This window comes from Rhea americana, unplaced genomic scaffold (genome assembly GCF_003343005.1).
Source record: "Rhea americana isolate MKP2758 unplaced genomic scaffold, rheAme1 scaffold_111, whole genome shotgun sequence".
NCBI lineage: Eukaryota > Metazoa > Chordata > Aves > Rheiformes > Rheidae > Rhea > Rhea americana.
In genome coordinates, this window is record NW_028185162.1 from 2,003,903 (window position 1) to 2,016,962 (window position 13,060).

Genomic DNA, 13,060 nt, shown 5'->3' on the forward strand with positions numbered 1-13,060 from the left:
CAGGAAGGAAAGTAGGGGGGGGCAAATTTAGAAATGGGTTCAGATGAGGTATAATATTACTAGAATAACGCACAGAACATTTGAAACCTTATTTCACTCTGAGGCTGCTTCTTACAGTCTCTGGGTCCCACGCTGTTATCCAGGCTTCACTTTTCCCATTCCTCATCAAGTAGCTCTCAGAGGAATTGGTTTTCAAGCACTGGAGACCTCAGCAGAGACGAACATAAATCGAAACAGAAGCCATGCTGCCAAAATCCTCCAACCCTGCAGAGAGAATTCTTCACCCACGTCCTAATTTTCACTCACCCACTAACTATTGGAAAACAACCCCACAAACTGAAGACACCCTTGAAATAGTTGAGTTAGGTGTTATCTTTTCAGGAAGGGCCCACRGCTCCTTTCTGAGACTTTCTCTTGATAGGGCCGAGAGAGGCAGCCAGACGTCAACGTGATTTTTTTTAAGCTGTTTAATTCAGTGATGAGGCTCGTGGAACGAGAAAACAGGAAGCAGGAGCAGCTTTAGTTTGTCAAATTAAATAACAAAGTCTTTTATTAAAGTTCTTCATTTGTTGTAATTTATGTATTGTATTTTTGGAGTTAAAAGGATTCGCCATATTTATATTGTCAAAGGTACTGATCGTCTGTCCAGGTGGATGTAGCTGTATTTAGTTCTGAATGCATGTTATGATTCCCTTGTGAAGATGGGGAGAAGTGAAAGGTTAAATAACAGTAAACAGAACCATAAAAAGCTATTGAGCTCTTGGAGRTGTGGGAGGAAGAGCTTGATTTTCAAAGGCATTTATTTGAAAATTATTACCACAGTGGAAAATGGGCAAGTAGTAATAGACTTTTGTAGCTGAGTGTGCATATGCGAACGTCTAGCCCTTTGGCCACTGTAAAAATTTCCCAGTACAGAACTTCGGAAACCTTACCATATTTTGAAAAGCAATGAAAAGTAAAAATCTCTGATTAGTGAAAACTTCTCTATCCCGTTCAGAAAAGTATTGCAGCCCCTTTTCTTGCAGGAGAATATTTACAGTATGACTTGCTGAATATAAAGCATATTCCTGTGTTGCATTTAGTCTTTTGGTTGTTTTTCATAGCTGAGCCGGCTCAGCCACCTTCTGCATCTAGCAGTGGCAATTCGGATGATGCTATTCGGTCCATTCTGCAACAAGCCCGACGCGAAATGGAGGCACAGCAGGCTGCCCTTGAACCTGCCTTAAAAACACCACCTTTATCTCAAGCTGACATTTCTATCCTGTCCCCCAAACTAGTATCTACACCTGCAATGTCTTCAGTTTCCAGCTTTTCTCCTTTGGCTATGTCCCTGAAGAAACATTCATCTGTCACTGATTCCAGTATCTCTGCATTGCAGAACCTCTCTGGGCTCAAAAAGGAGCCTCAGGAGGCATCTGGTTTAGAGCTTCATGGAATAAGCGATTCTGCCCAGGGTATGTTGAGGCACGTTAAAAATGAGTTGGGACGTGGTGGTGTTTGGAAGGACCATTGGTGGAATACTGTTCAGCATGAGAGAAGAAACACAGCTCTTCCCGAAGACACAAAAGTCGAGGAAGCCGGTGTTGGAAAAGAAAAGGTCAGCAATCAGACTAGGCCAGAACGTAGCCAGCTTCAAGGACCATCTTCTTCAGAGTATTGGAAAGAGTGGCCAAACGCTGAATCTCCGTACTCCCAGAGTTCTGAATTGAGCATGACTGGGGCAAGTCGCAGCGAGACACCACAGAATAGCCCCCTCCCCTCATCCCCTATTGTGTCTTTGTCAAAGCCATCCAAACCTTCGGTTCCTCCACTGACACCTGAGCAGTATGAGATTTATATGTACCAGGAGGTGGATACGATAGAACTAACTCGTCAGGTCAAAGAGAAGCTAGCAAAGAATGGCATCTGCCAAAGGATCTTTGGGGAAAAGGTAAAGCACTGGTTCTCTCTTGTTACACCAGTATTTTGAATGTGCACTGGGCTCCCTATGTCGATAAGGAACTGAGTTTAACACAACCACGCCTGTGGAAGGGGATATGCCACATATAATTTAACATACTAAGCAAAAACGTTTTTTAAGTATTTTCAAAATAAGCTGACAMGGCAAAGTCTTGGTCTTCCTGTGTTTCATGAATTGCGTAGATTTTATTACAAAGATTGGCTTCAGTTGCTTGTAATAAGGAGTGGGGCCCCTGAGCTTAGAAACTTTGAAAGTTCGAGCAAATATTATCAAGACTATTTCATGCTTAATGTATTTAATTCAGGGAATATTTGAGTAATACCATTGTCATGACTGGAGAGTCTTAAAATTTGTTYTAAATGAAGATTATGAACATGAGAGCATTTTTCCTTTTTTTTCAAATTCAGAAATATGCACAAGAGTATTAAAGCAAACACACACAAAAAATCCCCTACCCTCTCCTTAGTCCTAAGTCAAGAACTCGCAGTCATTGCTTCTGCCTGTTGGTCAGGATCTTAGTGAGCTGTTGGACTTTTTAAGCAGTATTTGATTACAGATACGCCACACACAAGTCTTTCTGAAGTTGYTGCATTCTGGGCTCTGAGCATTGAACATGTGGGAGCTCGGGAGGGTCAGGGTTAGATGGAAGAGCACCAGCAAACACCTTCCAGGCTGGGGAAGTGGTGGACATCTGGTGTTTCTCCTTATAAAGAATTAAATCAATATAAGAACATAATAGGAGCTAGCGTTGCACTATTATTTTTTCAATAAGATGTAAAATGAAAAGCCTGACCTCTTGGGGTCATTAAAGATCCCATGGCAGCTTTCATTAAGTATGAATTTTAACTCCTGTACCTGTGCTGAATTCCAGAAAAGTAATTATGTTCCGCCTGTCTCAAATTCAGCTTAGTTTTGGTTGGCTGTATTCTTAAATATTTACTTACATGGAGCAGCCACGGCTACAGGTGAAAGCACACATCATTCTAATTCACACAAAAAAAATGAAAAACAACCAAATATAGGACTAGTCTCAAAAGTCCCAATTATTTTTGTTTGAGAACAAAATACATGACAATCATCTGCTGTTTTATCTACCTCTCAGTGCCTGGACTCTGTGCTTTTCCTTTAGATTTGATGAAATTTGACACAAAATATGAAAAGCATGCAAATCTCTCCCCGTCGTTTTGGTGTTCGTACTGCCGCGCTGTTCCTGCAGGAAAAAAAATATGCACCAGAACAAAATCGCAGCAGGGAAAAAGCAACTCAGTCGAAGCCCCTATATATGTCACTTGAAAGTTTTACTCCTCGACAAGATAAAATCGACATGAGCAATATATGAGTAAAGAAAAGCAAAGTTACTTAAGCTATGCCCTTCCAAATCAAAGGTGTTAACGTGCCGTTCTTGGTTGCTTCACTTCAGGTACTGGGGCTGTCCCAAGGAAGTGTCAGTGACATGCTCTCCAGGCCAAAGCCATGGAGCAAATTGACCCAAAAAGGCCGAGAACCATTTATTCGTATGCAGCTCTGGTTGAATGGGGAGCTGGGACAGTGTGTCCTGCCCGCGCAAGGGCAGCAACAAGGACAAGGTAATTAAAATTCCACTATGTTGTTTGAGTTGAGGAGGAGGAATTCATTTTAAAGTTGCAGTAAGCGAGAGTTCAACCCTACGTTAGTTGAGGCATTTCTGTAAGTGGAAGTGTCCCCCCTCGCATCGCAGCCTGTTCTTAAGAGGACTCGCTGGGAATGTTTACAAAAGAAGCGCTCGTTTATGTGTAATTGATAAGCAAGAGTTATCAAGTTATGCTCATATTTATTGAGCATAAATATGATATGTAATTCCCCAAATTTTGGCTAATGCGCTTRGAAGGTCTCGTGTGCGGTTTTCTAGAGTCATGTAGGGGGTTATTACCATCCCTAGGAGAATATTGATCGCTTTCTCAGGAGGCGAGCGAGAAGAATTAAGCTTTAAAGGGGGAGGGCAGCGTTGCCATTCCACTTTTGTTGTGGCCCCTTCTTATCCTGGCATCCGTTGATACGGAAAGGCCGGACTAGAGCTGGCCTCGGCCGTGCCCGCGTAGCGCCGCTGGCTTAACCGAGCAGCGTGCCCTCGGCGCGCTCGGCCTTTTGCTGTTTGTTGAGCCTTACCGGGTGGTTTGTGGTTTGGCTTCGCCTTTGACCGTTCCCTGATTTTCCTCTCCTCTCTTATCTAGTCCTTCACTCTGCGGCATCACTGCAGGATTCCCTCCAGCAGGGATGTGCAAGCTCAGGTAATCAGCCGCTTTTCATGATTTCCGCTGAAGTAACGCGCTGTGCTTTGGTTAAGTTTCTTTTGCTTTGACGCCAAGAGGTTTCTTGTGTTTTGTTGTATCATGCCGGAAAACCTTAAATTTTTCTCTTATTTTTGATTAACACAGTTAATTCCTCCTCTTCTCCTTGTTGCTATGGCAGATCCAGGAAGTACACCCATTTAGCTGCATATATTAAGCAAAGAGAGTCTGTCTGATCRTAGAGATCATTGGCTCTGCAGTTTTTTACCATGGTTCAGCTTATCAAGTTGACATGTGACAATGGCTGTAAAACAAGCCTCTCGTTTGTAATGTGATCTGCATGCTCCAGCTGCTTTATTTGCTGGCATGTTTTTTCCCATTTTCTTTTGCACAAAATATGCTTTGTTAACTTGAAGGTGGGGGAGAGACCACGTTACATATTTCTTTGTCAAACTTTGGTAAATATTCCAAGCGGATCCCTTCTCTCTCCTCGCCCTTTCCATTTGCAAAAAAAAAAAAAAAAAAAGGAAGATGTAGCAAAGATGAGTGTCGAAGAAAAGCAAATTGCTAAAGGTTTTATGAAGATGGCCACAGTGTGGTAAGGAGACTGGAACAGAACAGCTGCGTTCCTGCTGTTAGATACCAAACTCTACCCACACAGTCTTTTTACCAGTGATATGTTTAACTGATGTAAACCACTCAGGCTGTTTTGTCCTCTAGAAAAATACTTGTGCCCTCTTCTGTACTTATAGCCAGTGCCCTGTATTTGAGAATTACAGCAGTTCAGGATAAAGAGAAAGATGGATTATACTCTTCTTCCCACACTCGTGTGCCGTTCTGAAAYATTGGTCTTTTCTGTAGCTCGTTGGGTTTATTCTGAATATCCCAGCTGAACTATTTTTCCTCACTCTGCTGGGAAACTGTTTTGCATTCTCAAAGATTTTACTGGAAGAAAATCCATTATGATGTTCAATCCATGTTTTTCTCAAGAACAGTTGCAAATAAAGATAAAAGTAAAAATGCCCCTGGAAAAAAACAGCCATGAAACTACAACCAAAATTGGAGAAAATTATAAATAATCATAGAGCTATTGTTACTTATAGGCAGACAGAGAACRTGGAAATTTTCTGAGACATTTTATACGCTGCTCTTCATTAAAAGCATGCATTGACGGGTTTTTTGTAGCATTAGTGCTATGCAATAGTAACTGTTACAGTTACAGATGCCTAAGACTGCATGGAAAATATGAGTAATTAATTAAAGCCATTTTAAGAGGAATTTGAAATTAGAGGAGCTGGGAAAAGGCTGCATTGTTATTGCTAATAATCATATTTATTTCTAACTGTAATTATAAAAAGATTGAAAGACAAGCCTGTAGTATTAAAATCTGACAACCTTATGGATTCCCATGACAGTCACCAGCAGCTAAAAGTGATTTCCTTCAGGAAGTTCAGTTTTGCTACTGTGATATTTTGTTCCACTCCCACACTCCCATCTCCTTCCTTAGGTCCTGCCCTTGAGCTAATATTTTGTGATGTGACACGTTCCTATCAGCTACTAAAATCGTGTTATTGATGATCGCTGTCCTTCTTTCCTTAAAGCAAACTTACAAATGAGAAAATGGGTTCATGCTCTTTTCTGCCTGCTTTCTGATGATTAAAAATAAAATTGTTTTACAAGACATTCTTTTCTTGGTACCTTTCTCTATGTGAAAGAATAAGTAGGGTTGTGACATTACTCAGAATAAACAGGCAAAACCACATTATTTGAATGAAGAAGGGCAGTTTGATAATTTGCTTTTATTAACAGCTGTTCTGTAATTAAAAGCACAGCAAACAGCTTGGAAAAGGTAAAAAATAATTATGCATTTGTGAAAGATCCTCCACTCCAGGGCAGGAAAAAAAAAACAGCTCCAATTTTCAGGTCTTCCAAGAACATTTCCCAGGAAAATCAAGGCAGAAAAGGTTACATACTTGTAATTTTAAAACAGAAATTAATCAGAACAGCTTTAAAACGAAGAAAGGATCTGGAGCCTTTTCTGCGTAATATAATTGGCTAGGAACTTGTTGAATGCATGAAGGGAAAGAAGTGAAATTAAACTAATACATCCAGTGGCTCCTGAGTGCTTTGCCAAGAAGGTCTTCAGTGTATAGAGTGTCAACATGCATAGTAATGTCTCCAGCTTTTATTAGCTGTGAGTATTTTCATTACTGTTTGGCATTATTATGTCAAACTAGCAGGATTTTCTGGATTTTTGACCCAAATAGTTTCACTTTTAGATCACAAGGTTTTGATTAACACCTCATTCATGAGAAATCTGTTCTTTTGTCCAGTAGTTTTTCATCGTCACRAATGGAGAGATGGGCATATCAGGCTTTTAGATATAAGAATTTCAGCCTTTTAGATATAAGAATGAATGGATAAGCAGATACATGTATAATTTGAGATGGCAAAGAGAAGCCAAGCTCATTTTTSTTTTCTCAAGCTCTATTTAAGGGTTTTTGAAAAACACGGTCARTACCAAAATTATAACCAGATATATACAGATACTTATCTGTATTCTCTTTCTGTGAGCTTTAGTCATGGCTTTAGTGATTAACAGATTTTTGTGCAAGTTCCAGTGAATGTGTTTTAGACAAAAATGGTGTCTGTACCCTAGGTGATCAAAAATAATATCACTGTGCCTTTTCTAACATTTTTTCCTGTATTTCCTTCCACCTAAATGCTCTAATGCCCTTGGGTAAATCTGCCTTTTTAATGATTTGTGTGTCAAAAGCATGGACCAAATCACATGGAAAAAAAAAGTTGAATTAGTGTCACCCAACTGCATCAGCATTTTTTCTTGATGAATTTGGCCCATTACTGATSGGCAGAACTGGGTTGGGCTTGGAGAGCAGCCACGTGTCAGGAGAAGGTTTACATGCTTGGGTGTTTTTTTAAATACTTGTACTGTATATAGCTCTTGTTAGTTTGTTTTATTTTGGGGTTCTATATCTTTATCGAGCATCTATATCACATTAGGACGGTTTCTCTTTTGGTGCTGTTGATTTCAAAGCTACTTCCAGGCAAGCTGAATTTTTATTCACTTTTGTATTTATCCTTTGTGAAGGACATATACTCTCTATGTACTACATTAAAGACTTGCAAATACTCAGTGGGAAAAAGACATGCCTTTCTGGTATGTGTTTCTGTAAGGGTCGTCTTATGACCTAATGTGGAAATCTTCATTTGCCGATACAGCTGCGGGTGATCTCAGGGGATTTTGAATTTCCCTTTTGTTTGTCTTCCTTTCTGGGTATCATCCATCATTCCTAACCTCATGCTGCTTAGCAATAGTAACGCTCATGGGAGTTGAAGAAAGGATTATAGCAGCATAAAATGGGGAGCTAATTAGAGCTTGTTTCAAAATCAGAATCTAGCTTGAGATAATTGCATATTATCTGGTGATTTAAAAACCCAAGATCTACTGTATTTAGATCAACTAAAATATGCATAAAAGCTTTATTTTCAAAATAAAACATTTGTAACAATAGGGAGATTACTTCTTATCATCTCTTGGGAAAGAAATCTCAAAAAAAAWGTGCAATCTATGGTTTGGTGTAGTAAAGATTTTAACAGATACATTGTGGAATGATGACAGACCTGACTATCTATTACATTTTTATTTCYAAAATGCTTCTGTAATATCTTTCAGAACAGAAGCTGCAAGGTGGGCAGGTAGTTAACTGTGTACGGGGTAGCTCTTCCTGTTCATCCAATAAGGGAAGGATGCTGTGGTATTTACCACCCTGGGAAAAATAAGGGGAGCGGGAGGGTGTTTCARTCTTGGATTCAGTGCAATTCATATTCAGGATTATCATCCTGTTATCCTTAGGGGAAGATCTCACTAGCCATATGGTGGCAATGGAGAGAGCTCTAACCTCACCTTCCCTCTCCATGTTTCATGATTATTTCCTTCATTATACTTGTTTTGGAAAAACATAGTTGTCTGAGGTGGTGCTCCTTAGCATAATTCAGATTGGCACAAGGAGTGCTAAATCTCGGTGCCTTGAGATCACACAAATGGTCAGTYGTGCTGATAGATCTTCCCAAATTTGGGTTATTTTATTTTTGAATTCAAAAGAAGAAAGAGCCTGYACTGCAGTAATTTGCTGGTGCTGTCATTTATTAAAGTTGTGTATGACTTGAAACGGCTCTGGTGGACATGGTCCATAAAATGGAAGAAAAGGGAGCTCACTTGGCTTTTTAACAGCTGAGTTGTAGGACTGCAGGACTGCAAGAGTTTCTGGTGTAGATGGGTCATATTCCATGGCCACTTCTTGAGTTTTTGCGCTAGATGTCAAATACATTTTAGAAGTTTGTTTGGAGCTGAACAAAACAGTTACCTTCATGCGAACCTAAAGTATAGTGAAGAGTCTTGGTTAAGCTTGCACATTCTTTATGTGCACTTGAGATTGCAATTCTGAAGCAGTTGGCCGGAGCTGTCTTGATTTCAAACCATAGGATATCGGTTGGCTCCTCATAAGGGCAGCTGTTGTAGTCTGTCTGTAACGTGTGTGATTATGCTCTGTGCCATTTCCCTGACATTTGGACCATGAAAACCTTCCTGGCAGCCTTTATGGTATCAATAAAGCTGRGAGATTCCCTGTCCAGGCACCTTACTGGGGCCTGGGAACACAGAGTGAAGTCAGTGTTTCCAGTTAGTTCTTAATATAACGTTGGATAGCATTGCTAGATATTGTCTGCTTGTTTCTGCCTGTTACCTACGGCTTTCCTCCATGAGCTGTCTCGCGTGGCCATAGTTCTTCAGCCATCAGTCAATATTTGAGGCGAAACTCTTGTCCTACTTGTATTTTTTTCTGCTTGTTGAACCACCCAGTGATTAAAGTTGCCTAAGATAATTCCATCCTCATTTTGGTCATAGCTTTACAGTTATAAAAGTGCTAAAATAAAATACATAATCATGGAATAAACATGATTTTCTAGGCAGGTATTCTTTGCAGCTGAATTATAATGACAAAGCACCAACACACTTTTCACGTTAAAAAGGCAAAGAGGAGCCTGCTACCGTATTCTGAAGGCGAGTTGAATTTACTCTGAAGTATGGTTAGGAGTTCATAGCCCTCATCAGGGAGAAGTGACCCAGTCAAGCTGCAGCTGTGTTGGTTGATTTGGGAGCGTGGGTCTTGCATTCACTCTGCTTTGGTGCAAGTGAAAAGGGATCCCCAAGCAGGGGACATGCGTGCGGCTCTTCTGTAGCTTCAGCCAGGCACCTTAATGCCTCTGCCCCAATCTCTTCATTATCAGAATAGAGGTAATTAGTGAATATTTTTTTAAAACGTATGTAAGAACAAACTTTTGGGGCCATTATCGCTGCTACGCTCCTCAGGTTGTTCGGAAGACTGCCAGTGAGCATAGTAGTTGCTAAAAGTAGATGTCGTTCATGAAGCGGTCAGGTATTGTTCAAAAGAAATGCTGTAGCAAATGTTCTGGCTCCACTTCCATCATTTCACTACTTATTACTTCATTTCAGTAATTACCAGTGTTTTCTTTTTCTTCTGCTTGCTCCTTTGGAGGTCAAGAGCCCTCTTCAGGGCGAGGGCCCACCTTGGCCCCTCTTCGCAGGCRGGCTGGGCATTCTCCTGCCAGCTGCTAACCGCCGAGGACTTGTCTGGAAAACGATGCGCTGAGACGTTAGAAAGCCAAAGAGGAAAAAGCACTGGAGCAGCACTGGAGCGAGAGGGCAGCCCCGGGGCGGGCGGCAGCGAGGAGCCGAGGTGGTGGGGAAGCCCTTTCCCCGGCGGCTGCGAGATGGGTTGGGAGGGCTCTTCTCCGAGATAGGTCGGGAGGGCTCTTCTCCAACGGGACCGGGCGTCTTCCTGCTGGGAAGAGGAGTGCTGGCAGCTGGCAAAGGCTCACGTTGTCTTCTGGTTGCTCGTGGGCAAGAGGCTCGTGTGTGTGCCGGAGGCCGTGGGGTGCCGAGTGGCCGCTGTTCCCCTCCCGGGCACCGCCGGGCTGCCCGGGCGATCGTGCAGCGCTCCTGAGGCAGGGRCAGAGCACTTTCCTGGGAGGCAAGAGACAGGTGATGAGTTATTTTGCTCCTGAAATGCTGCAAAAAGGTGTGCGGGTTGTGATTTCCATCACGGAACGGGGCTGTTGCTGCACGGCAGCTGCATTCTCTGCAAAARAGCTGAGAAATGGAGAAATAAACACCCTGTTAGATGCTAGCAAACAAATGCTCCTTTGATTATTACGAGCTATGTATTAGTTGATAGTGAATCATTCCCCAAAAGGAAAAAAAAATTACCAGAAAATTGATACCTTCTAAGTTGCCTTCTAGCCTGTCCCTGTGTTTGAGTGCAGCAGGACAGGGGAAAAGCTGATGAATTTGTCTCACCTAATTTGATAGCTTTTGGAGGTTTTTAGATTTGCTGACAGCCATCCAGAAAAACTGTAAATTAAAGAATCCAGTGATTATTTTAAATTGATAAAGAAAAAAAAACACCACTTGCATTAAAAAATAAAGAAAATCGATTGGAAGTCGAATTTGAATAAAAATTGAAGCAGAAGTCTGTCCAATTAATAAGCCAAAGGAAATAAAAAAGAAGGCTGATATGTAAACATCCCACATTTATAAATCCCAAAGGTATTGCTAACAGTAACTTGAAAGGTACTTATTTCCTTGGAGAGATAACTAGATAGATAAATAGATAGATCTTTGTATTTATATTATTTCCTATGATGTGACTGAAAGGAGTGACCATTCTCTGGAATGACTTGAGCACCATTTTATTGGCAAAACCTGAGGTCTACAAAATATCCCCATTTTGCTGTCGGTCTTGGGAGCTTCTCTGACGAGGCTACGACGCTTTGCAGAGGAATTTCGCCCCGTCGCGTTATTCCTGCCAGCTCTCCCCCGGCTGGACCAGCCTCGCCGCAGAGCCCGGATGAAGCTCCTTCCCGCGTGTCTCTGACTGCGTACCCGCAGGTGTCTTTTCCCTCCGCACCCGCAGGTGTCTTTTCCCAAGCAGTCTGCCCATTTCAGTTCTGCTTTCCGAAGAAAAGGCCCAGGATGGGTCCTGTCCTCCTCCTCCGGGGTTTGCCCAGAGGAGCGCGGGACCTGCAGTGTGGCTCCAGTTGTGTTGCGTATGTGTTTCTCTCTTTTGCAACTGGGATCCTAAAAATAGTGCAAGTTTGAACTGGCAGATGTTTCATTTGTCCTTTCCGAGAGGACCAAAATTAGCCTCTCATTTGGCACCTAAATAAAGCAGCTTAACTGCCTTTATACGAACTTTGCAATTACTGTCTATTGAAGTTGCAACATTTTATTTTGTTTGATGGGGAAGGGTATTATGTAAGCAATACCAGCACCTAAAAAGCCACCAGGCCTTGAAAGAGAGAGGATGAACAAGAACAAGCCCAACTGTTTTGTTTCTGGTTTTTGTTTTAATTTTCTGATCTGAGGCAGATGGAGTTTTTTTTCTAATGAAGGTTTCATTACAGAAAAAAAAAAGTACCTCGGAAATGCTCAGAGAGCTGCCTATTGTAAAGGTTAAAAAAAAAAAGGAAAAGGAAAACTAATAAAAGGACAGCAATGGTTTCTCTAATTTTCAGGGAAAAATCTGCACAGAATGCCTGAAGCTGGGTTAGCAGTGGGACTCCCCAGGGGCAACAGAAAGATGTTATAATCAATTACCACATCATAACACTGATGTATGATAATTACTGAGTGTTCCTCCTGAGATAGTGCAGCATTTGGCTGGGATGCGGCTCTTTCATGGTCCACTGCCTGATTAATATGCAAATAATAGGCTGATTGCATGATGAATGCAGAAAATGAGTTCGCTGATAACGTGAGCACCGAAGCGRGAAGATGATAAATTACTTTTACTGACTGTCCTACATTAAGTACCCTTTCTCAACAATTTTATCACAAATTAAGTAAAGCAGTATGGCGAGATTATGAGGATGTGTAAAATAATGTACCTTAATAGCTTTTATAATATTGATGCGTGCAATGTAAATGTCATTTTGTTTCAGTACTTTAGCCAGTACTGCTCCCGAATAGGAGCACGCTGAGTGTAGCAGTGTTCAGGGTCACTCTTCTTTGAGTGCTTTCTTTAAGATGAAGAACAATCCGCTGTGCCCTGGATGTTAGATAGGACTTTACTAGGAGGGAAAGAATCCAGTCATTAGCCTCTGATCCATCCCGTGAGGATTTTGCCTATAGCAGATGAATATCTASATTGTAGAGGGGGAAATGTATTTGATGGTAGAGTTAGATGCACAGCGTGCATGTGTTCTGCTTCATACTCTCTATCTGAAGCAAACAAGAGGTTAAAACCTCAAAGGGGAACGTAGAAATACCTTCGTGCTCAGGCTTACGGTGGTGGAGGACAGCAAACAAGTCGTAATGATGGCAACACGGCAAAGCGTAGCGCCTGATCGCAAGGTCAGCAAGTCAACAGAGGCGCTGTAAACCGAAGCAGACCCCCTAAAAGCACTTAAGTCTGTTTTCCAGAAGGTATTGTGCACTCATTTATTTTGATTATACTAAAAATATAAATATGTGGAGTTGTGGCATCTTGATTGATTGCCTTCGTGACATATTTGTTTTAATATTCAGAAAATCCTTAAGAAGGCTTCTGCACACAAGCTGTTTTAATAAGAAGGTTATTAAAAGTCTTTTCCAACAGTTATTTCTAAATATTGACTTCTCACTAAGTTATGGAAACACAGAAAAATCAGAATATTAAGTAAAGATTAGAACTGGAGAATGATGTGTTTTAAAGCAGCCATGATTTTGCCGTTAATCACCTAAATTAAAATCTGA

General features: G+C 41.3%; 1 protein-coding gene across 1 annotated transcript in view; it reads left to right on the forward strand.

The window, feature by feature from the left end:
- The window catches only part of CUX1 (cut like homeobox 1), a 198,428-nt gene that overhangs the window by 154,806 nt on the left and 30,562 nt on the right, over positions 1-13,060 (forward strand). Inside the window, exons 18-20 of the mRNA XM_085314717.1 lie at positions 1,104-1,930; positions 3,381-3,546; positions 4,171-4,227. Of these exons, the coding sequence (XP_085170843.1) occupies positions 1,104-1,930; positions 3,381-3,546; positions 4,171-4,227 (1,050 nt within the window). The remainder of the gene's footprint in view (positions 1-1,103; positions 1,931-3,380; positions 3,547-4,170; positions 4,228-13,060) is intronic.